This window comes from Lepidochelys olivacea (genome assembly GCF_965140295.1).
Source record: "Lepidochelys olivacea isolate rLepOli2 genome assembly, chromosome: 24".
In the NCBI taxonomy this organism is placed as follows: domain Eukaryota; kingdom Metazoa; phylum Chordata; order Testudines; family Cheloniidae; genus Lepidochelys; species Lepidochelys olivacea.
This window is the reverse complement of record NC_140434.1, coordinates 19,113,586-19,138,739: the sequence shown is the minus strand read 5'-3', so window position 1 is coordinate 19,138,739 and position 25,154 is coordinate 19,113,586. Positions and strand designations below refer to the sequence as shown.

General features: G+C 54.1%; 1 protein-coding gene across 5 annotated transcripts in view; it reads left to right on the top strand.

The window, feature by feature from the left end:
• Positions 1-3,357: 3,357 nt before the first annotated feature.
• The window catches only part of BCAM (basal cell adhesion molecule (Lutheran blood group)), a 33,936-nt gene continuing 12,139 nt past the window's right edge, over positions 3,358-25,154 (top strand). For 4 of the 5 annotated variants that reach the window (XM_084613393.1, XM_084613392.1, XM_084613391.1 and 1 more), the window contains exons 1-6: positions 3,358-3,495; positions 18,815-18,942; positions 19,699-19,915; positions 20,454-20,524; positions 20,778-20,874; positions 21,196-21,378. In XM_084613393.1, the coding sequence (XP_084469519.1) occupies positions 3,435-3,495; positions 18,815-18,942; positions 19,699-19,915; positions 20,454-20,524; positions 20,778-20,874; positions 21,196-21,378 (757 nt within the window). In that variant the 5' untranslated portion in view covers positions 3,358-3,434. The remainder of the gene's footprint in view (positions 3,496-18,814; positions 18,943-19,698; positions 19,916-20,453; positions 20,525-20,777; positions 20,875-21,195; positions 21,379-25,154) is intronic. The other variant, XM_084613395.1, reaches the window with a different exon arrangement.

Sequence of the window (25,154 nt, the reverse complement as noted above, 5' to 3'; positions counted from 1 at the left end):
ATGCACACGGATTTAGTGGCAGAACCAGGGATAAAATTCAGGATTAGAGGCTCCTAGTCCTGAGCCTTCACCCCAATACTGGGCGCAACTTGCAGAGGTGCTGGGCTCCTGCTGACCCCACCAACCCCTTTGGGAAAACGACCCGAAGGGGACTTTCCCGGCAGCTCCATCCCTGCGCAATTCTTGGACTGGCCACGTGGTGACGCTGCCGCCTGTGATGAAAGGACGGAGGGGCAGCATCCCAGCTCGGCCCTGCAAGAGCAGCGGGTGCTGCTGGGCCCCTGGATCTAACACGTGTGTGTGTGTGTGTGTGTGTGTGTGTGTGTGTGTGTGTGTGTGTGTGTGTGTGTGTGTGTGTGTGTGTGTGTGTGTGTGTGTGTGTGTGTGTGTTAATGGGCACACCAGTGCTGGTTGGCCCTGGGTCAGCATTTCCCCTTTCAGCCTGCTGAGAGCCTGAGGCCCATCTGTGCCTGGCTCCTGTTTCCTCGCTTTGTTCCTGATTCCTGTGTCCTGGCCCCGGCCACCAGTTCCTGCCGACCAACTCTGGCTCGATCCCTCAGGCCCAGCCTAACCATTGGACCTGCAGCCTACGTCCTGACACGCAGCTACACAACACAACACACCCTCTGCTGCACAAGGGCCACAGCCTCCTGGACACACAACTACCCACAACACTCCCATGCAGAACAGCTTATGTACGCACTCACACTAGCCCCTACACTTTCACACACTCATTCACACTTGTGAACACTTGTTTGTGGACACACACGAGTGTGCATCCTGCACACATGGATTTGTGAATGCACAGACACTCACCCACCCCTCATGTTTACCTGCCTGGTGTCTCTCTCACTCCATCACACACGCGCACACGCCTACAAGCCAAAGCACACACCGCCAGGTTCAGCCGGCTCAGATTACAGCCTCCCTGAAACAAAGGGCTCCCAGACCAGAGGGAGTGGATCCAGGGAAGGGGGGCAGGGTGGGCTGGGGCACCCTAGGGGGCTGCTCCCATGATGCTCAGCACCCCGCTCCAGGTTGGGGGGCCTGGTGGGATGTCTCTAATGCAGCAGACTCGTGATTTGCAGTGAGCTTGGGGCTGCTGCCAGCCCAGGCTGACATGAATTCCCAGCTCCGGGCTGGCAGCCCAGCCCAGCCCCCCCACCCCCTGGCTCCGGCCCAGGACTGCAGAGAGCAGGCAGAGAGGTGGAAACGCACATCCGGGCCCAGCCAGGGCATCAGCTCCCCAGCCCAGCCAGTGCCCCCATCCTCCCAGCATCCTGGGGCCAGATCGACGCTGGTACCCCTAGGAGCAAGGCCCCATATCCCATTCTCCGTCCCCTCCTTTTGCGCACGCATGACACACTCACTGCCACCAATCCTGCAGGGCCTTCCCCCCAGTCAGGTGTGACCTTTGATCCAGGTCTGGGGATTGCCCCCAGATCCTGAGACAGGAACGTGGAATGTGCAGCCTCTGAAACGGGAAGGTGAGGGACAGGTGGTAGCAGGTTGAGAGCAGAGAGGTCAGGCCCTGGGATGGAAGTGGTCTTGGATGGATGGGAGTGGGGAGCCAGGACTCCAGGGTTCTGTCCCTGGCGGTGGGAGGGGAGTGGGGTTCACTGGGTTAGAGGACGGGGGGAGCTGGGACCTGGGAGCCAGGACTCCTGGGTTCTGTCCCTGGCTCTGGGAGGGGAGTGGGGTTCAGTGGGTTAGAGGACGGGGGGGGAGCTGGGCCCTGGGAGCCAGGACTCCTGGGTCTGTCCCTGGCTCTGGGAGGGGAGTGGGGTTCAGTGGGTTAGAGGAGGGGGGAGCTGGGAGCCAGGACTCCTAGGTTCTGTCCCTGGCTCTGGGAGGGGAGTGGGGTTCAGTGGGTTAGAGGAGGGGGGAGCTGGGAGCCAGGACTCCTAGGTTCTGTCCCTGGCTCTGGGAGGGGAGTGGGGTTCAGTGGGTTAGAGGAGGGGGGAGCTGGGAGCCAGGACTCCTAGGTTCTGTCCCTGGCTCTGGGAGGGGAGTGGGGTTCAGTGGGTTAGAGGAGGGGGGAGCTGGGAGCCAGGACTCCTAGGTTCTGTCCCTGGCTCTGGGAGGGGAGTGGGGTTCAGTGGGTTAGAGGAGGGGGGAGCTGGGAGCCAGGACTCCTAGGTTCTGTCCCTGGCTCTGGGAGGGGAGTGGGGTTCAGTGGGTTAGAGGAGGGGGGAGCTGGGAGCCAGGACTCCTAGGTTCTGTCCCTGGCTCTGGGAGGGGAGTGGGGTTCAGTGGGTTAGAGGAGGGGGGAGCTGGGAGCCAGGACTCCTAGGTTCTGTCCCTGGCTCTGGGAGGGGAGTGGGGTTCAGTGGGTTAGAGGAGGGGGGAGCTGGGAGCCAGGACTCCTAGGTTCTGTCCCTGGCTCTGGGAGGGGAGTGGGGTTCAGTGGGTTAGAGGAGGGGGGAGCTGGGAGCCAGGACTCCTAGGTTCTGTCCCTGGCTCTGGGAGGGGAGTGGGGTTCAGTGGGTTAGAGGAGGGGGGAGCTGGGAGCCAGGACTCCTAGGTTCTGTCCCTGGCTCTGGGAGGGGAGTGGGGTTCAGTGGGTTAGAGGAGGGGGGAGCTGGGAGCCAGGACTCCTAGGTTCTGTCCCTGGCTCTGGGAGGGGAGTGGGGTTCAGTGGGTTAGAGGACGGGGGGGGAGCTGGGCCCTGGGAGCCAGGACTCCTGGGTCTGTCCCTGGCTCTGGGAGGGGAGTGGGTTCAGTGGGTTAGAGGAGGGGGGAGCTGGGAGCCAGGACTCCTAGGTTCTGTCCCTGGCTCTGGGAGGGGAGTGGGGTTCACTGGGTTAGAGGACGGGGGGAGCTGGGACCTGGGAGCCAGGACTCCTGGGTTCTACCCAGGCCTGTCAGGATTGGTCTAGCAGACCTCTTAGAGTCTCTTTGACCTGTCTGACTGGTAAACGGATCCCAACCGGCCTGAGATGAACCCAGGAGTCCTGGCTCCAGGGCCGGCTCCGATTGCCCTGGTGCAGACCCTGACGCGAGGCTATGGCCGTGACAGCGGGAGGGACCCTTGGCTCTGGGATTCAGCAGGAGGTGCTGGAGGGTGAGGTGGGGAGGCCTGGCAGGGCCTTGCAGCGGCGAGGGGGGAGGCAGGCTAAGGCGGGGAGTGGGGCTGGCTGGGGAGAAGGGGATCCAATGTGCTTTAGGGGGTCCCTGCTGTGGCGAGGGCTGCAGGGGGCAGCGCTGGCTGTGGGCTCGGGAGGGGGGTCCTGGGTGGGGGGGTCCCGGGGATGTCTCTAGCCAGGAGCCCCGCCCGCTCTGGAGCAGGTGGCTGTTTGGGGGCCGGGCGAGCCGCGCTCCGGGGGTCGGGGGCGGAGCGAGCCGGGCTCGGGGGCGGGGCGAGCCGGGCTCGGGGGCTGGAGTCCGAGCCGGGCTCCGGGAGTTAGTTACAGTTTCTCCCGGCCGCGGACACCATGGGCCAGTCCGGCTGCCCGCTGCGGGGCCTCCTGCTTCTGGCTCTGATCGGTCGCCCAGGTAGGCACCGGACCTGGACACCGGGCGCCCCTCACCGTGCGCCCCGGCCGCCCGACCCTCAGGCCCCTTCGCTGCCCGGGCTCTCGCCCTGCGTCCCACCGTCCAGCCCGTGCGCCCCGGAGCCCTCCTAAGCCCCAGGGCAGGCGCTGCCCAGCGCTCCCCCCCGCAGTGTGAACTTTAGTCTCGCATTACTGGGGGGGGCGACATCTGCGAGGCCCTCTGCCTGCCCCCCCCCCGGCCCTGGGCTGCCCCCGCCTCACCCGGCAGGGGCTCCCCGGGGCTCGTCTCTGCCCCTCCCTGCCTGGGCCAGGGGGCCCCATCCCCATCCCTGCTGTAACAGTCGCCGGCCAGGCTGAGCCCCCTTGGCAGGACCCTTCTCCCCCTAGCCGGGTAAGAGGAGCGGGGGTCCTCCAGTCTCTCCAGCTGGCTGCAGAGTTGGGGGGCGCAGGGGGGGTGGCTGAGTGGGGTGGGGGGCCGGTGTCGTAGGGAGGGCAGGAGGAGAGGTAGCTATTTAGGGTGTGGGGAGGGCGGGGGAGGGGTAGGTGTGTAGGGTGCGGGGGTGTGGGGAGGGCAGGGGGAGGGGTAGGTGTGTAGGGTGTGGGGAGGGCAGGGGGAGGGGTAGGTGTGTAGGGTGCGGGGGTGTGGGGAGGGCAGGGGGAGGGGTAGGTGTGTAGGGTGCGGGGGGGCTGAGGGGTGGGGAGGGCAGGGGGAGGGGTAGGTGTGGGGGGCTGGGGGGTGGGGAGGGTAGTGGTAGGTGTATGGAGTGGGGGTGGGGAGGGCAGGGAAGGGGTAGGTGTGTAGGGTGAGGGGCTGGGGGGTGGGGAGGGCAGGGGGAGGGGTAGGTGTGTAGGGTGAGGGGGGGCTGAGGGGTGGGGAGGGCAGGGGGAGGGGTAGGTCTGGGGGGTGGGGAGGGTAGTGGTAGGTGTATGGAGTGGGGGGTGGGGAGGGCAGGGAAGGGGTAGGTGTGTAGGGTGAGGGGCTGGGGGGTGGGGAGGGCAGGGGAGGGGTGGGTGGGAGCTGTGTGTGTGACAGCTGTATAGGGTGAGGGGCTGGGTTTAGGGGGCTGATGGCTCAGCCTCCCCGCTCCATTATCTTTGGAGCTGGCTCTGGATGGGGGGCAGAGCCCTTTGTTAGAGAGACCCCCCGCTTTAATTAATGGTTTGAAAGCCATGGGGAATTTAAAGGGGTCTGGGAGGGTGAAAGGGAATTTAGTGTGATTTCCCCCCCACACCCACTCCTTGTGTCCCTTCAGCCTGCGTCCCCTTCCCCTCACAAATCCCCCCCATCCCCTCTCCCACTGCAAACCTTCCTCATCCCCTCCCCGCTCCTCTCCCCAGCTGGCCTTTTAACATTTGCCCTCCAGCACCTGCCCTGGCACATTTCTGGGGGGCAATGACTTTGTGTTTAGTGACTCACCAGCAAGGTGACAATATGAGAAAAGTTACCACAATGATTAGTGTGTGTGTGGGGGGGGGAGGGCGGGGGTACTGCTCTCCCCTCTACATGTACACCATGACTCCTGTCCCAGAGTGGGGAGAAAACCCAGCAGTCCTGGCTCCCAGCCCTGCCTCCTCTAACCCCCGAGACCCCACTCCCCTCCCTGAGCAGGGGGTTGAACCCAGCGATCCCGGCTCCCCCTGGTTTCTGGAATGCCGGAGGTCGCGCGCCCTGGCTCAGCACTCTGTGGATGCTGGCAGTGCTGGGGGCTGGCACGGGTGGGCAGATATTGAGCGTTGGCAGCTGTCAGGGAGGTGGATGGGTGGGATGCTGGGAGGGAGAGCTGGAATGAGGCAGGGATGCCTGGAGGGGGGTGGGTTCAGGAGCTGCCTCCCCCGCCCACCTCTACCCAAACATGCCCCAGCCCGTTGTTTGCTCTGCTCCCGCTGCCTGCATTCCTGGCCTCTGCATAGCTTTTCCCAGCCTCCTGGGCTCTGTGCATCTGGCAGCCCCACCCCACCCACCCTGGCGCAGCGCAAACGGGGTCCCCTCTCCCCCAGCCTGGCTCCAGCACAGAGCACCTGGGTCCCAGCCCAGCCCCAGGGCTGAGCAAATGGGAGACACTCCCTGGAGAAGGACACTTAGTGTGGCCTAGGGAGCCCAACCTGGCCTCTCGGGTGGGGAGCGGGGGAGAGAGAAGGCTGCCTTGGCAGGGCCGGGCGGGAAGCATGCTGAGATTGGCCAGGCCAAGCCTGGGGAAGCGTTGGAGGGTGGCTGCATGGCGCAGCACGGTGGGGCGAGGGGGCCTGTGCACTTGGAGATTGGCCCGGGAAGGGGGGACACTGCATGGCCCAGTGTTGCACTGGGGTCCGCAGGGGGGCTGCACCGAGATCAGCCTCGCCTGGGGGCAGACCGGCTCCACTCGACGACGGTCTCTGCTGGGGCTTCCCCACCCCCAGCCGGGCACATTCCAGCCTGCGCCCTGATAACATCGCCCAGGTGTGTCTGAGTGGAGCCGGCCGGTCTCCTCCACACCCCTGCCTCTGCACTGCCCAGGGACAGCTGCAGGCCCCGCAGGGTCATCCTCCCTGCCCTGCTCTGTGCCCTGAGAGCGAGGGTAGGCAACAGGGTTTCAGGTGCCTGCCAGCATGGTCCCGTTGTACAAGGGATACCCTTCGCTGCTCAGCACCTGCCTCCCTACCCGCCTGGCTCCCTCTCTCCAGCTCTCATCTTTCCCTTGTTGTCTTGCAGTGCAGGGCATAGCCCCTCCTCAGAACAGTGGGGGAGAGAACCCAGGAGTCCCAGCCCTGCCCCCCTCACTAAGCCACCAGACCTGAATCCCCTCCCTGAGCTGGGGAGAGAACCCAGGAGTCCTGGCCCCCAGCCCCTCCCTCTGTCCCCCTGGGTCTGGATGTCTGTGGCTCTGTCTGGCAGAGGCGCCTGCCTGGGGCTCCCCCTGTTAGCTAGCCAAGGTAGCTCAGCGGGACTGCAGGGCTGTGTGCCATGCCATGCAGTCCGTAGTCCTGGGAGCAGCAGATTAACAGGGCCGCTCTGCACCCCGCCGCCTGACAGACAGTAGGAAAGTCCTTTGCCAGGGTTATTTCTAGCTGCTCTGGGACTTCGGGGCTGGGCGATGCTATTCATAGCCAGGCCTTGGACCTGGACTTTCTCACGGCACAGGCTGGGGGTGGGGGGGGGGGAGTCAGGGTAGTGGGGAGACCCTGGGCTGGGAGTGGAGCGGGTGCAATGAACAAACATGGAGAGTAAGGAGCGGAGAATCCTTCCCAGGATGCCAGCGCCACTGGGCAGGCCGCACCGATGGGCAGGCTGTGCCCTTGGCTGGATGTACGCACAGGAGTGTGTCCCGAGCCTTCACCTCGCACATGGATGGGTCGAGTGCACCCTGGGTCCTGTGCACACGCATGCACCACTGGGCGTGTCCTGTGCCCCTTGGCACATGTCTGGATAGGGCTGGCTGGGCCCCTTGCACACACATGCACCAATGTGCCACACGCCCCTTTGCACACACATAGGCTGGCTGGGCCCTTTGCACACACATGCACCAATGTGCCCCTTTGCATGTGCACAGATAGGCTGGCGGAGCCCCTTGCGCATGTGTGGAAGCAGACGCCCATCCCAGCCCCCTGTCTGTGTGTGGTGGAGGGAATGTGCCCCACGCTGGGCAGGAGGGTCCCAGTTCCTGCTGCCCACCCCACCCTCACCTCCTGCTGCCCAGCTCGGGTTCAGGCAGTGACAGCTGCTCCCTGGGTCAGCAGCACCTGTTACTGTTTAATCTGCTCCCAGCTCCTTCCTGCCCGGCCTGTAACCCCTTCCTCCCCAGTGCTCTGGAGACACGGGAGCCCCCACGGGCAGGGCTGTCTGGACTCCCTTCCTCCGGGCCCATAGACCCTCCAACACCTCGGCCCAACCAGGGCCCCAGGGTGGTCCCCCTTGGAGGGGGCCTAATCCACCAGTGTCTGGAGCCCAGATGGAACACGGGGAGCACTTTCTCTGGGAATTAAAGGGAAGAACCCCACCCCGGGGTGGGCTCTGAAACCAGCTGGGGAAAGTGTCTATAAGAGCAGAGGCCTAGTGGGTGAGAGCTGGGGAGGTGGAGTCAGGACTCTTGGGTTCTTTCTGGGCTGGGGGGGGGGGGGGATGTCTAGTGGGTTAGAGGGGGAGGGGAGAGGAGAGGAGAGGCTGGGAACCAGGACTCCTGGGTTCCCATCCCTGATCCCCTTTGTTATAGGGAAGGCAGAGTTTGGGATTTATTCAGACTCCCCTCACTGTGTGGGGCAGGGGCGGGGTGTGTGTGTGTGTCCCTGCCACCACCTCATAGCCCTCCTCTGACCCCATGGCTCGGGTCTGGCTTTGACCAAGGCCTTTGCTTCATGGCCTCCGTGGCACCAGCTGCCACCGTCCTGTCCCCCAGTGGGGGCTCTGCTAATGAGGCTAATCTGTCACTGGCCCCCCATCGCCAGCAGTCGCCCGGCCTGAGCCCAGATGGATGGAGGTAGGGTCTCAGCTGGCGGGAGAGGGGGGAACAAAGGGGAGAGGAATAAAGGGGAGACAGACAGGGGAGGGGAACAAAGGGGAGAGGACTAAAGTGTCTGGAAAACACCCACCCCCATTTCTCACCAACACCACTGAAGTCCCAGCCCTGCCCTGCCCTGCTCAGCTTCCCTGCAGATTTATTGTAAGCACAGCAAAAATTACATCCCAGCCCCCCACCCCTCCTCCAAGTACTATGGGTTCATACCCCTAGCCACTAGAACCAGGACTTGTCCCCCTGCCCCGAGTGCCGTGGGGTCTGTGCCCCCATAGATCCATGCCCTGGGATTCGCTCTTACCACTGTTCTAGCTGTACGTTGGGGGCAGGGTCCGAGCACCGATCCGGGAGCCTGGGTCCCAGCTGGGCAGTCCCTGGAGATGGGGGTGCAGAGTGGGGCTCTTAGAAGGAGTTGGGGAGAGTGCATGCAATTGTATCCGAGCAGGGGTGGTTTTAATGCGTGCTTGCAGGTGCGTTTCCCTGTGCAAGCCTGAGCATGCAAACACACCTGGGAGTCTACAGCCGGAGGGGTGTGCAAGGAAGTGTGTGTGTGTGTGTGCAAATCTTTGAGTGGGCATGTGAGTGCTTGAGTGTGCAATGGCTGGTATGCAGGGGGCTGGTCCTCTGGCGCTTGGCTAGTGTGTCCTGCCAGCAAAGTGGGGCTGACGGGGTTAGGAGGGCACCGGGTGTGCAGGCCAGCGTGCGTGTCTGTCTGCAAACCAAGTGTGTTAGTGTTCCTCTGTATGTGTGTTACACGCTCTACCAATGTGAGGCCATTGTCATGTGGCCTTTACCCCAGGCAAGCCTCTCATCATCCAGCCACTTCCAGGCAGGAAAACAAGTCAAGGGCCCCCCCTCTGTCTGTGCCAAGTGCCTGCCCATGCCCCCCCTACCTCAGTGCCGGGGGGAGAAGGGGGCTTCCTGCCTCTCTAGCCCATAATCTCTCCTGCATCGTGGTGATGCGTCTGTCCCACCCCTAGGGTCTGTCTTTCTGTCTCCTCCCACCCCTCAGGGTCTGTCTCTCCCAGCATGTCCCTGGCGCTGAGTGTTTCTGGCACTTGTCTGTGCCGGGTCCCCTCTGCTCCCACCAAGGGGTTTTATCCTGGAACAAAGACCCAGCTTAGCAGGACCCGCCTGGAATCTCAAACAGCTGCTGCTGGCTGACGCTGCTTCCCCACCTCCTCCAGCTCCTCCTACTGCCCCCTTCACCCCCTTGCTTCTCCTCCTAACCCTCCCTACTCCTTTTGCACCCGCACTTTTCCCCTCTTTACCCCCACTCCCTACATGCCTCTCTTCTCCCCCCTTTACCCCCCCACTCCCTACACGCCTCTCTTCTCCCCCCTTTACCACCTCCACTTTCTACATGCCTCGCTTCTCCCCCATCCCCCACCCTTTGCACCAGCCCTTCTTCCCCTTTTACTCCCCCAATCCATACACGCCTCCCTTCTCCCCCAATTCCCCCCACTCCCTTTGCACCCCACTTCCCCCCCACTCCCTACACGCCTCTCTTCTCCCCACTTCCCCCCCACTCCCTACATGCCTCCCTTCTCCCCCCTTTACCCACCCTGTGATCGGGGTCCTAGTGGGGAGCCAGCTGTGGTCACTCAATTAGGGTGAACTGCAAAGAATGGGGCAGCCAAACCCCAAAAAGCTGGTGGATATTCCAATACTTAGAGTCACCAAGCCAGCATAAAACACCACCTTTTATTACCTTACTGGTCACTCAGAAGTCCTAACACCACAGTTCCCTTAAAGTGATCCAGCCTCAGGCTTCCATCCAGGTACCCACGTCAAATATGATGAAAATTTCCATAAATCTTATTTCATCATATAAAGGAAAAGGTTCTACCAATCCCAAAGGATCGGGCACATCACCTCCCAGGTTAATGAACGTTTCACATCTTACCCAAATACACCCTACAGCCAATTCTTATTAACCAAACTACTGGGACCTCAGTCTTGCGACTCAAACTTCCCCCGATGAAGCTTAAGCAGACCTGAGATGACAAATCAGGACCCAAGGATCTTTTCTACAATTTCATATCCTCGTTGACAAGGTAGGATTTCCTTGTAGAACAAAAGGTAATTGGACCTCCTTCAAAGTCATCCTGTCACCGGTACTTAGCTATACGAATTAACGTAGGGCCATTTGCTTTTTCCTCCATCATTCCCAGCACAGTTCAAAGAGAGATGAATACCGAGATATCCCGTGTTTACAATTCATTTAAATGTTAGGATCTTCTTTTGACCTCTGATCTATCAGAATACAGCACAGACAGGGACTGATGAGTACATTGTTGACCCCACTCAGACATATATAAATATACAAAAACACAAAACATTATCTTGTACTTAAAGTATTGCACGGGATCTTTACGGGGGGATAAGGCAAAGTGCCACGTTTATTGGTAATCCATGTATCCTCAACACTGTCTCATATGCACATGAGAGATATTACACTCCTGCACTCACATCTTCACACTCCGGCTTGTTGTTGTTACCAAATAGTTGCTCCCCTTAACTTCACTGGCCAGGTGAGTTAGATGTGGGAGGGGTGGAGCTGGGCTTCTGTTGATCCGGATCGATGCTCCGATGTTGACAAGACGAGACCCAGGGCCCTCTGCAAGACACCTCACATTTATAGCAGCTTCCCTCTCATGCAAATGCAAAATCTGTGTCTTTTGTATCAGTTGGTCATCTGTGGCTCTTCGTTTGGGTGTTGTCTTCATGCTGCCACATTTATTTTCAAAGAGGGTGTTTTCAAAAGAAGGTGCTAGCTTCTAACCCCCAAGGCCATCAATATGTCTGATCTTCTTTAATGAGCCCACTTGACAAGTTTTATTGTTCTTAAGTCTGGCATCCATCCCCTCCCCAACTGTTGCAACCATCGGGAGATGCTGCCTTCCACGCCTCACTCATTTACACCTCATTCATTCAACAGGGCAATTGATTAAGAGGGGGGAAATCTTGTTCTACTCTTAGCGAAAAGACATTTTTCTTCCACCTTAACTATCCTTAGGGGCTATCACATTATACCAAGGCTCAATACAAAGTTTCTATATAAGGATTTGATACAAAGTTGCATGAAGATAGAGGTATATATGGAAAGACTTAATACAAGGTTATATGAAGAGGCATAATACAAAGTCCTATGAAAATGATACACAGTTATGCGAAGATGCTTAATGCAGAGATTTATCTACAATCTCCCCACGTCTTCTGTGGGTTATTTATTTTGCAGGATGTTTAACCCTTTCTAGCCATGCATCACACCCCGAATGTGAGACTGGTGTGGAAGGGCAAAATTACAGCTCCTAGATACACCTTAAGGACCTTCCAACATTGATATAAGCTGCGTTTACGTTGAATTATTTGTAAGGCCAAATTGTTGATGTATGCTTTGGCCCTAGCCAAAAACTTAGTCCGTACTTTGTGAAACATTTTAGTGATTCCAGGATTTGGTCGATGTGTTAATTTAACATAGCCATTAATGTTTTTCAAAGAGCACTTACTCTGACATTCAGCCATGACGGCTGTGAGGTGTTGTACCTCAGTTTCCCTTTGTGCACAGCAGTTCAAGCTTGTAGTGGTTTTTCTGCTGTGGAAAGTTTTATAAATGTGTCTATGCATTAGCTGTGAAACCTTACCTTTATTAGGCTTTTTAGTACAAAGTGTGTTCTTGTTGAACCAAACAGCGTAATCACAAGGGTTTCTATTATGCACCACTCTTAACATGTTCAAGGGGTTTTTCAAGAGACCAGGGACATTGCACATTTTTACAGTTCTTGGTATCCGCACCACAGTCACAGAAGTTAACATCAGCATTAACATCCAATGTATTACAGGTGTACAGTCCCAATCGTTTCTGTCAGGCCACGCCTTTGGCTCAATACCATTGGGGTTTTAGCATTTTAGGGTTAACCTGTGGCTTTCATTAGCATAATAAACTTTTTCCCTTTCTCCCTGTTCCGGAGGGTCAAAATCGGAACTCTTTTGCTTCACAGAATCCATTGGCCAGCTGGGTGCGTCCTTTTTCTAACAGCTACAGGCAAGTTTTTCTCCCCCGCACTCAGGTAATTTGCATCAATGCAGACACTAACCTGTTTACCAGTTTTCAGATCCTCAACCGTTACCAGTTCCAAAGCTGGACTCTTAAAGAGAGACCATCCATTTTCTCTAGCATGTTAGACTCAAGGTTCATTTTGTCCTTCCCTTACCAACCTCTGCTTCCACATGGAGTCAGATGTCAAGTCCACTAAGAGATTACAAGACATATCCAAAATATGTAGAGATGAGAGTTTACCTGCCCTCCCCTGTGTTCTTTGGAGATTAACTGCACCACTGTCCTCCTGCTCTACAGATTCAGCTGTCCAGTCATCCCTCTGAACCTGAGATACAGACTCTTTACTCAAAAGAATCAACATGGAGACAGTCATGTCCCAACACCATTGTCTCCCCGACAAGCTGGTTAAGCTTATAGGGCTGTTTAAACTCTCTAACAATTTTTATTCCATCTGAAATCTCCTCAAAGCTATCCACAATGGATTTTTTTCAAAGCAAATTCAGTGGATTCATTTTCATTTGAAAGACTTTGTCCACTAGGCACCAACACACTTTCCTCAGAAGAGAATCTGTTTACTATCCACCATGGCCCATGAAGAGTCAGTGGAAACAATTCCTTTTCACAGACATCAAAGACTTCACCCAGAAATCTTCCTTCTGCAATATCCTGCACTGCAACAGGTTCTTTCTGAGCTTTATTTATGTCCAGACCCAACTTTGGCACAACAGACAGATCACCAAACTCCTTCTGAGTTTCACAGAGATTCAGAATCACCTCTGGCCCCTCAGGAGGATTTTCACAAAACCCCCTTTTGGGTAAATTGCTAGACTTCATAGTCACAAGATTAGAAGCATCCTCTTCCTTGTTACAAGTTTCCACACTGTCAGTGGGTAACCTAGTCCAATCACCTTCATGCTTTCCTTGTGCCCATGCTATATCATCGCCCTGATCAGACAAGGTTGTCATATCTTTACCCAGCAACACACTAGCAACAGGCAAAATAGAAGCACCAGAATCACTTGGTCTCTCAGAGCTTTTTATGACATCAACTGGATGCAACCTAGTTGCAATGTCATCATCCCTAGCAGACACAAATTCAGGACCACTTCCTTCCTGGGCTTTAGTTATATCCAGAATTAGCTCTGGGTTAACTGATGCATTTTCAACCATCATAGGCTGACAGGCTTCTTCTGTATGGTCTACAAACAGAAAAGAGATGGAGAAACATTCCCTTTTAACAGACAGACAGCTTGGGATCTCATTCCCCTTGTCCCAGCACACAGGGCTGTTCACAGACAACTGCTTGGAGACCGGGGTAGCTCCCTTCATAATACCCCTAACAGACACAGGAACATTTCCTTCACTGACACAATTCTCCGCACTGGTAATAGGTAAGGGATAGGGATACTCATGTTCCACTAACCTTGAAGGCTGCCTAGGCTCATCTAAGCTCTCTTTGCCTTCCCCTCCCTTAACGGATAAACTGCTGTTCCCCACAAATAGTGTCTTATTACACGGAGCTACTTTAAGCACATCCCTTTTACCTGGGTCAGGCTTAACTTTCCCAAGCTTTACCAGCCACCAATGTATCACTCACCAAGACTGTCCCCCTTCCTTCCTCAGTTAGGGCTTTAACCTGATCACCAACATTAATTTGCTCTAGAGAAACATTTCCCTGAGCCCTATCTAATGCCAGATTCACTTCTGAGATACCAGACAGACATTCTGAAATTTCTTCCACATATGCACTGCTTCTCTTCACAGATAAACAGCTATCTTTCTCATACAAACATTTGGAGAAACCTCCATAGGCAAATCCTTGCCCCTAGTAGACACAGATTCAGAATTATTTCTTTCCTGTGACAGGTTTATGTCATCAACTTGACTGAACAAAGTTTTAATATTATCCCCAATCTAAAGATCCTTAGGCAATAGCTTCCTTACACCAGCTATAACTTCATGTTTAACACCTTTCCATTCAAGATGGGTTCTGGCTAAAGGCACACTTACAGTAAATTCATAGAGGATTACAACATTCACACTCTTATTTGGTAAGTAATCTTCCTCTTTGACAAGATCTGCTTTAACAAGAGTTATGTTAGAAGCTGTAATTTGCCCTGAACAGCTTTTACTATTGACTTTTACATTCTCTGCACAAGTTATGGGGTTACCTTCATCCGAGCTCACAGTAAAAGCATTTACATAAAAGGTGGCAGTGTTGGGGTAAATTTGGTTACACAAAAACAACTGCTTAGAGTCAAACAACATACCAACATTGTTACAAAATGGATAGATTCTATCCCCATCTTTGCTGTTGAGAGGAGCTGGTTTTTCAGTATGATACAGTTCCTGTTCCTTTATTCTCTTGAGTTGGAGTGTAAGTCTGTCCACTTTTGCCTTAGCTTCTAGTTCCTGCAATCGAATATATGCTATTCTTTGTTCATGTTCAAAACACAGGCATTCTCTTTCAGCAGCTTCTCCTTCAATAACAGCTATTTTTTGCTTTTGTTCAAGTTCTAGGTGCTGGTTTCTCACTGCAAGCATTTTCACGGGGTCTGCTTCCTTATCACTGGCAATTAATAGATTTTTCAGTTCCTGCTCTGGGGCTTTTTGCTTCAAAGACAACCCTCTCTGTGAGCACAATTCTTCCAGGCTTTTTCTGTCAGGATCTTGATCAGGGGTCACTCACTGTAACTGATTTTTAACCCTTAAACTCTCCAGTATTAAAATTAAATGTTGACAAGTGTGTGGTTCTGATAAAAAAACCCAATTAACCTGTGGTAATGTGTATGCAAGCATGACTACACCTCTGTGACCAGGGTCCTAGTGGGGAGCCAGCTATGGTCACTCAATTAGGGTGAACTGCAAAGAATGGGGCAGCCAAACCCCAAAAAGCTGGTGGATATTCCAATACTTAGAGTCACCAAGCCAGCATAAAACACCACCTTTTATTACCTTACTGGTCACTCAGAAGTCCTAACACCACAGTTCCCTTAAAGTGATCCAGCCTCAGGCTTCCATCCAGGTACCCACGTCAAATATGATGAAAATTTCCATAAATCTTATTTCATCATATAAAGGAAAAGGTTCTACCAATCCCAAAGGATCGGGCACATCACCTCCCAGGTTAATGAACGTTTCACATCTTACCCAAATACACCCTACAGCCAATTCTTATTAACCAAACTAAAATTTATTAAAAAACAAGAGAGAATGGTTAAAAGTTCATTATACATACAGACATGAGCTCAATTCTTGAGGTTCAGATTCATAGCAGAGATGGTGAACTTTGTAGTTGCAAAGAGTTCCTTTAGAATTCAGTTCATAGTCCAATGTCCAAAGCTCATATTCAGAGCATACCAGCATAACTGGGACCTCAGTCTTGCGATTCAAACTTCCCCCTGATGAAGCTTAAGCAGATCTGAGATGACAGAATCAGGACCCAAGGCTCTTTTATACAATTTCATGTCCTCTTTGACAAGCTGGGATTTCCTTGCAGAACAAAAGGTAATCAGGATGACTTTGAAGGAGGTCCATCACCGGTACTTAGCTATACGGGTTCACATAAGGCTATATTTCAGAAGGTGCAGAAAGCTACTGGGGGGGAGGCTGTTCTAGATTTGATTTTGACAAATAGGGAGGAACTGGTTGAGAGTTTGAAAGTAGAAGGCAACTGGGGTGAAAGTGATCATGAAATGGCAGAGTTCATGATCCTAAGGAATGGTAGGAGGGAGAACAGCACAATAAAGACAATGGATTTCAAGAAGGCAGACTTTAGCAAACTCAGGGTGTTGGTAGGTCAGATCCCATGGGAAGCAAGTCTAAGGGGAAAAACCATTGAAAACAGTTGGCAGTTTTTCAAAGAGACATTATAAAGGGCACAAGAGCAAACTATCCCACTGCATAGGAAAGACGGGAAGTCTGGCAAGAGACCACTCTGGCTTAACCAGGAGATCTTCAATTATCTAAAACTCAAAAAAAGAGTTCTATAAAAAGTGGAAACTCGGTCAAATTACAAAGGATGAATATAAACAAATAACACAAGTATGCAGGGGCAAAATTAGAAAAGCCAAGGCACAAAATGAGATCAAACTAGCTAGAGACATAAAAGGAAACAAGAAAACATTCTACAAATACATTAGAAGCAAGAGGAAGACCAAGGACAGAGTAGGCCAGATACTCAATGAGGGGGGAAAAGACCATAACAGAAAATGTGGAAATGGCAGAGGTGCTTAATGACTTTGTTTTGGTTTTCACCAAGAAGGTTGGTGGTGATTGGACGTCTAACATAGCAAATGCCAGTGAAAATGAGGTAGGATCAAAAGAGTCTAAAATAGAGAAAGAACAAGTCAAAAATTACTTAGACAAGTTAGATGTCTTCAAATCACCAGGGCCTGATGAAATGCATCCTAGAATATTCAAGGAGCTGACTGAGGAGATATCTGAGCCATCAGCGATTATCTTTGAGAAGTCATGGAAGATGGGAGACATTCCAGATGACTGGAAAAGGGCAAATCTAGTGCCCATCTATGAAAAGGGACATAAGGACAACCCGGGGAATTACAGACCAGTCAGCTTTACTTCTGTACCCGGAAAGATAATGGAGCAAATAAGCAATCAATTTGCAAACATCTAGAAGATAATAAGTTGATAAATAACAGTCAGCATAGCCGATGCTCAAATAAATTGGTTAGCATGTCTCTAAGGTGCCACACGTACTCCTTTTCTTTTTGCGAATACAGACTAACACAGCTGTTACTCTGAAACCAGTCAGCATAGAGTTATCAAGAACAAATCGTTTCAAACCAACCCGAGAGCTTTCTTTGACAGGGTAACAAGCCTTGTCGAGGGACGGGGAAGCGGTAGATGTGGTATATCTTGAATTTAGTAAGACTTTTGATACTGTCTTGCATGACCTTCTCATAAACAAACTAGGGAAATACAACCTAGATGGAGCTACTATATGGTGGGTGCATAACAGGTTGGAAAATCGTTCCCAGAGAGTAGTTATCAGTGGTTCGCAGTCATGCTGGAAGGACATAGCGAGTGGGGTCCCACAGGGATTGGTTCTGGGGCTGGTTCTGTTCAATATCTTCATCAATGACACAGAGAGTACACTTATAAAGTTTGCGGACAATACCAAGCTGGGAGGGGTTGCAAGTGCTTTTGAGGATAGGATTAAAATTCAAAATGATCTGGACAAACTGGAGAAATGGTCTGAATAAATAGGATGAAATTCAATAAGAACAAATGCAAAGTACTCCACTTAGGAAGGATCAATCAGTTGCACGCATACAAAATGGGAAATGACGGCCTAGGAAGGAGTACTGCAGAAAGGGAGCTGGGGGTCATAGTGGATCAGAAGCTAAATATGAGTCAACAGTGTAACACTGTTGCAAAAAAAGCAGACATTCTGGGATGTGTTAGCAGGAGTGTTGTAAGCAAGACACGAGCAGTAATTCTTCCATTCTACTCTGCACTGATTAGGCCTCAACTGGAGTATTGTGTCCAGTTCTGGGCACCACATTTCAGGAAAGATGTGGACAAATTGGAGAAAATCCAGAGAAGAGGAACAAAAATGATTAAAGGTCTAGAAAACATGACCAATGAGGGAAGATTGAAAAAACTGGGTTTGTTTAGTCTGGAAAAGAGAAGACTTAGATGGGACACGATAACAGTTTTCAAGTACATAAAAGGTTGTTACAAGGAGGAGGGAGAAAAATTGTTCCCCTTAACCTCTGAGGACAGGACAAGAAGCAATGGGCTTAAATTGCAGCGAGAGTAGTTTAGGTTGGATATGAGGAAAAACTTCCTACCTGTCAGGGTGGTTAAGCACTGGAATAAATTGCCCAGGGCAGTTGTGGAATCTCCATCATTGGGGATTTTTCAGAGCAGGTTGGACAAACCCTTGTTAGGGATGGTCTGGATAATACTTAGTCCTGCCATGAGTGCAGGGGACTGGACTAGAGACCTCTCGACTGGTCCCTTCCAGTTCTATGATTCTATGATTTGCTTTTTCCTCCACCATTCCCAGCACAGTTCAAAGAGAGATGAACACCGAGATATCCCATGTTTACAATTCATTTAAATGCTAGGATCTTCTTTTAACCTCTGAATATCAGAATACAGCACAGACAGGGACTGTTGATGACATTGTCGACCCTACTCAGACATATGTAAATATTGTTTGTGTATCTCCCCACAGGTGGGTTATTTATTCTGCGGGTTATTCTTCTGTGGGTTGTTTATTCTGCAGGATGTTTAACCCTTTTTGGCCATGCGTCACACCCCCCACTCCCTTCATACCTCCCTTCTCCCCCAACTCCACCCTACACACCTCCCTTCTCCCCCTTCAACCTCCCCACTCCCTACACACCTCCCTTCTCCCCCTAACTCCCCTACACACCTCCCTTCGCCCCCTCGCTTCTCCCCTCTTTACCCCCCCACTCCCTACACACCTCCCTTCTCCCGCCTCAACCCCCCACTTCCTCTGCCCTTCCTCTCACCCCATTCCCCCTACCCCTCACCCTTCCCCCAGCTCCTGAGATCTGCAGAGCTCTGGGGGCAGGACTGTGAGGGATGGAAGGAGACGTGGAGACACCAAGCTATAGGGGGGTTGTTGGTTCTCTGGGGCTGGAGGAGGATATGGAGCCATGGGGGGGTGTTGGGTCGGAGGGACAATAGTGGGCCATAGGGAGCATCCAGGGGTGCTCTTGGCCCTGTGGGAACTATGGGGCCCTGTCTCACCCCCCCCCCATCCTGCCCCCCAGGCTGCCTGGCCGTGGTGCAGATCTCAGTACCAGCGCAGGTTGAGGTGCTGCTGGGATCCCCGGTCACCATCCCCTGTACGCACAGTATCACCGGGTCGCCTGACGCCCGCCTGGTGGAATGGTTCATCGTGAGTATCCTGGCACGTGTGTGCGAGCGGCTGGGGAGTGTGACTCGGGGAGAGGGTGTCATGGGGGGGCTGGTGTGAATCCTGTCCCTGGGGGCTGTGGGGGGAGGGGTGCATGTGTCTCACTGTACATGGTGGGGGTTGTGTTACTGCCTGGGGGTGCTGTGGGTGTGAATCCAATTGTACTCAAAGGGGGTGTCAGAATCCCATGGGTGGAGCTGGATGTGACATCCTGTGTTTGTGTGAGAGAGGGGGCTATGAAGGGGGTGTCCCCACACATGCATGTGCGAGGGAGGTGTTGAGGGTGAACCCCACACATGTGTGTGCGAGGGAGAGCATTGAGGGTAACTCTCTCACACATGTATGCAAGGAGGGGGCATTGGGGTGAATCCCACACTCATAAGAATGGCCAGACGGGGTCAGACCAAAGGTCCATCCAGCCCAGTGTCCTGTTTGCAGACAGTGGCCAGGGCCAGGTACCCTAGAGGGGGAGAACCCAACAGGTAATGATCGAGTGATCTCTCTCCTGCCATCCATCTCCATCCTCTGACGAACAGAGGCTAGGGACACCATTCCTTACCCAGCCTGGCTAAGAGCCATTCATGGACCTAACCTGGAATTTATCCAGTTCTCTTGTATCTGCAACACTTGTATCCTGTGTCTGGGGTGAATCCAACACTTGCGTGTGCAAAAGGGTGTTGGTGGGTGAATCCCGCTTGTGCAAGGGGGCAGTCACTAACTCTGTTCCCCTCCCCCCAGACGGACCGGGATGGGGAGCGGCGCCGTGTGGCTTACAGCGAGGGGGGCCGCGGGGGGGTGGACCAGGGCACCGAGTACTCAGGCCGTGTCCACATGGACCCCGATCTCAGCCTGGTCCTGCCGAAGGCCGACGTGAGCGATGAGCGGGCCTTCTCCTGCCAGGTGACAGCGGGCACCGCAGGCAGCGCCGAGGGGGTGGCCCAGCTCCGGGTGTACGGTGAGAGACACCCCCCAGGTGCCCTGGCACCCCCCAGCTTCCCTTCCCAGGCTGGCGGTAGACACCCTCCGGCAGCTGGCACTGCACCTCCTTCGCTGCCCCCATGTCCCTAATCTTACCCCTTCCTTGGGACTGTGCCCCCTTCCCTCAGCCCCCCCCCCCGCCACTCCAGCCCAGCCAGCCCTGAGCCCTCCCCTTGCGTGAGGCCCCTGCTTGCTAGGTTGAGGCTGGCTCCATGGATGGAGCTGCCCCTGGCCAAGCTCGCTGAAGCAGGCCCAGGGATCCCACTCATATCCGGGTGCAGGGACACAGATGCTACAGGGAATGGGCCTCGCACGCTGGCCTCTTGCGCTTGTGACCTCCTGCAGCCCCATCTGCTCGTGCCTCTGTGAGGCAGGAGTTGACTGACCCTTGTCCTGCAGACCCCTCCCCGGCGGGGTTCTCTGTCACTGCCCCCCACAACCCCGGCACTCTGGGCCTAGCCGGGCCTGGCCTGGTTCGGTTCGGTTTTCACGCTTGCTTGCTCTCCTCCCTGCAGAACCGCCCGAGCCCCCGGCACTCACCGCTAACCCCGGGATCCTGTCCGTGATGGAGCAGTCAGCATCAGAGGTGAGGTGACCCAGGGGCAGGGAGGCACTAAGCTGCGGGAGTGGGGGCCCTTCCCTGGGTGGGGGTCGGGTCCCATAGTTCATTAGGGTCACTCAGACCCAGCACTCTGGAACTGGGGTCCCCAGCCCCTGGCACCTCCCTCTGACCAAGGGGTCCCTGCACTGCGTGAGGGGGGAGGGGACATCTATGTCGGGGGTTGGGGGATGGGTAAGGGGGGGCTGTGCTGGGAGTGATGTCGTGTGCCTGTGCCCAGATTGCCACCTGCAGCAGCCGGAATGCCAATCCCGCCCCCACCATCAGCTGGTTCAAGGATGGGGCCCGCCTGGAAGCCCCCACTGAACGCAATGACGGTAACAGAGACAACGCCCCCTCCCCACACCTGTGCTGCTGCTGGGCCCCTCCAGTTCCCCTGCCTGACTGCCAGGACCCCCCGGCCTGCCCCTCGTCCACCTCCCCAACAGCGTGTTCCCCGACCTCCTACTGGTGGTGCCCCCTGCACTCCCCGCTGCCCCCCTGCCCTGACCTCTGTGCCCTCCCCCCTGCGCTGACCCCTGTGTCCTCGTCGTCTCCTCCCCCTGCGCTGACCCCTGTGTCCTCGTCGTCCCCTCCCCCTGCGTGGACCCCTGTGTCCTCGTCCCCCCCGGGTGCTGACCCTCCTGCTCTTCCCCCAGACCTTTACGTGGTGTCTCGCTCTGTGAAGGAGGCCTCAGGGCTGCAGTCTGTGTCCAGCACCCTCTATCTGCGCCCCAGCAAGGCCGATAAGGATGCCCAGTTCCAGTGCCTGGTCCAGTATCCACTGCCCCGGGGGCAGGTGGGCAACACCACCTCAGAGCGCTTCAGCCTCATGCTGCACTGTGAGTAACCTCGAACCCCCGGGACACTGGCAGTACGAGTGTGCCGGCACAGGTATGGCATATGCACGAGGATGCGAGCCTTGCACAAGTGTGTGTGTGTGCATGCGCGGGACACTAGGCTTGCATCGGCACTGAGCCTGACACACGCACCAAGACTGGAAACCTCCCCCTGCCTTGCACAGACACGTGCAGGGGGACTGAGCTTGCACACGCTTGTGCGCAGTAGCACCAGTTCAGCCAGTACTGTCTGTGAGACATTCAGCCTGATACAGTGCTGTGAATTCTGTCCTGGCCTGCAGTCTCTCCCCTCACAGGCATGCCATTGGTTCTTACTGGTGTATGTGCATGATGGGGCTCTTGTGCAAAAGCATCTTGCAACTGCTGCACAGAAACAGGGGAATAATTTAAGAACACCTTTCGTGATGCCCAAAAACCACAATTCCACAACTGAGGAAGAAAACTGTGCTGGTTAAAAAACCAACCTTGTTTAGAAGGGAAGTGAAAGGCAACTACAAAGTGTGTTTGTGTGTGTGTGTGTATATATATATATATGGAAGAAAGGGGAAGTTGATAGGAATGAATATAAATCAGAAGTTAGGAATTGTAGAAAATTGATAAGGGAAGCAAAAGGATGCTAGGAGCCATCTATGGCCGGCAGAGTTAAGGACAATTATGAGCTTTAAAAAATGTATTAGGAACAAAACTAATCCTGATAATGGTATTGGTCTATTATTATACAGCTATGGTAGAATTATCACTAATAAGGCAGAAAACGCAGAAGTGCTCAGTAGATATTTCTGCTCTGTATTTGGGGATAAAACTGATTATATCTTATCACATGGTAATAACATTCTTTCCATTCCACTAGTATCTCTGAAGGATGTTAAACAAAAGCTACTAAGGTTAGACCTTTTAAGTCAGCAGAACCAGATAAGTCTTATCCCAGAGGTTAATGGAGCTGGCTGTTAATGTTGATTTTCAGGAAGTCTGGAGCCCTGGGGAAGTTCCAAAAGACTGGAAGAAAAAAAAGGTGATGCCAGTTTTTAAGGGGGTAAAACAGGGTGATCCAGGTAATTATAGGCAGGTCAGCCTGAGCTGGGCCTGGGCAAGGTAACAGAGTGGCCGATAGAGGCCTCAACTAAGAAGGAATTAAAGAAGGGTGATGTAGTTAATATGAATCATCAGGGGTCTAAGGAATATAGATCCTGTCAAGCTAACTTGGTAGCTGTTTTTGATGAGATGACAAGTTTGATTGCTCAAGATAACAGTATTGACATGACCGACAGACTTCTGTAAGGTTTTGGCTTGGTACCACAGGACGTTCTGATTAAAAATCTAGAAAGATAGAAAATGAACATAGCGCACAGTAGCTGGATTAAAAACTGACTAACTGATTGATCTCAAAACGTAACTAAACAGGGAATTGTCCTCGAGCTGGTGGTTTTCCAGTGAGGCCTGCAGAGGTCTGTTCTTGGCCATGCGCTTTTCACAGTTTTATCCGTGACCTGGAAGAAAACAAAATCCTGCCAGATAAAGTTTGCTGATAACACAAAAATTGGGGGAGTGGTAAATACTGAAGAGGACGGGCCACTGAGTTAGAGAAATCTGGCTCACTCGGTAAGCTGGGCATCAACACACAATATGCATTTAACTATGGCAAAATGTCAATCACACATCTGGGAATCTCGGCCACCCTTACGGGAGGGTGCTGGGAAGCAACGACTCTGGAAAAGATTTGGGGGGCGGGCAGATAAGCAACTGAATGCGAGCTCCTGGCGTGAAGCTGAGGCCGAAAGAGCTCCTGCGATCCTGGAGGTGTAAATGGGGGAACTGCCAGTAGGAGCAGACAGGCTATTTTCCATCTGGATTTAGCATGGGCATGACTGCTGCTGGAATCCTGGGTCCAGGAGGATGCTGGTCGATTGGAGGGGGTCAGAGAAGAGCCAGAGAATGATGAAAGCGTCAGAAAACCTGCCTTGTAGTGATTGCCTCAGAACTCAGGGCTATTTAGTCTCACAGAGAGAAGGTGAAGGGGTGACGTGATCCCAGTCCAAGTCTCTACCTGGGGAACAAATATTTGCTAGCAGGCTCCTTAGTTGGGCAGGGGAAGGTCTGACATGCCCCAGCGGCTGGACAAATGCAGACAGAAATTTGCAGAGTTCAGGATTGAACAACCTACCAGGGGCCGTGGTGGATTCTCTGTCAGAGCTGATTTTTAAACCAAGACAGGCTGTTTCCAGGGAGATAAGCCACAGGAACTCTCACAGAGTCCCCTGGACTGGAACTACTCCCTACAAAGCCAGGCAAGACTCTGGGGGAGCCTCCTTTCTGGGAGCAGCCTGTCTGCAGGGCAAGAAGCTCACACGGCTTTGACCTTCCTGGGTCTGACCTCGGAGCATTCAACATCCCCTTCCACACTGTGCTCTTCCCACAGCGAGTCCGCCAAGGCGGGGTCCTGGGGAAGACAGAGGGTCCTGCACCCCAACTTCGCAGTCAGATGTGTCTCTCAGCCAGCATAAAATAGAAGGTTTATTAGACGACAGGAACATGGTCTGGCACAGAGCTTGTAGATACAGAGAACAGGACACTTCAGTCAAGTCCATCTTGGGGCCAAGGAGGCCAGAGCCCCATCTGGGGCCCCCCTCCATTTCCCCAGCCAGCTCCAAACTGAAACTCTCCAGCCCCTCCTCTGGCCTTTGTCTCTTTCCTGGGCCAGGAGGCCACCTGATCTTTGTTCTCCAACACCTTCAGTTGGCACCTTGCAGAGGAGGGGCCCAAGCCATCAGTTGCCAGGAGACAGGGTGTGGGTCATTCTCTGTGCAGACAGCATCACACTGGCCCTCTAGGGCTCTGCAACAATCACACACCCTTATCCCACCACCTAGATACTTAAATGCATAGGGGAAACTGAGGCACCCACACAGTATTCAGAGAAAACATTATGAACATTCCCACTTCGTGACATCTCTCCCCACTTCAAGACCAAACTGAGCGAGGTCACTTTAGCCGTTGACGTGGGGAAGTCGAACCCACCAACGTTCCCATGGATGCCCCAGCATCTCTCCCATTCCTTGGTGGGAGTTACACCAGGGCCTTCCAGTTTCACGCTCTCCCTTAGGTCGGATGTGCTTGATGGCACTCGCAGGCTGCATGTGGGAAAGTTTATGCGGCCCGTGCCTCTCTTGGTTAAGAGCCCCCATCTTGACCTTGGCTTTGGCCGGCTCTGGGCTTGGGCAGCCGCTCCCCACCTTGTGGCCCAGGTACAACACCTCTGCCATCCCCACCTTACGCCTTCCAGCTGTTACCGTCAGTCCTGCCTCCTTGGGGTGACCCAGCCCCCTCTTCACCTGGAACACGTGTTCTTCCCAGGTCTGGCTAAAGACACACATGTCATCAGTGGACGCCAGGGCCAAGTTCTCCATCCCCCTCAGTAGCCTATCCACCCGGCGCTGGGGGCGGCCGATGCCCCCTCGAGGTCGAAAGGCAGGACCAGGAACTCAGAGATCCCCAAAGGGCTGATGAAGGCAGATTTCAATCTGGCATCTGGGTCCAAAGGCACCTGCCAGTCGCCCTTGGTGAGATCCCTAGTAGAGAGGTAATGAGCCCCCCCCCCCCCCCCCGGCTTGTCTTGAATCTCATCAGGCTTAGGCATGGGGTAGGCAGGGCCACCCAGAGGACTCAGGGTGCCTGGGATCTTCGGTGGTGGGGGTCCTTCCACTCTGGATCTTCAGGGCACTTGGCCGAAGACATGGAGCGGAAGGACCCCTGCCACCGAA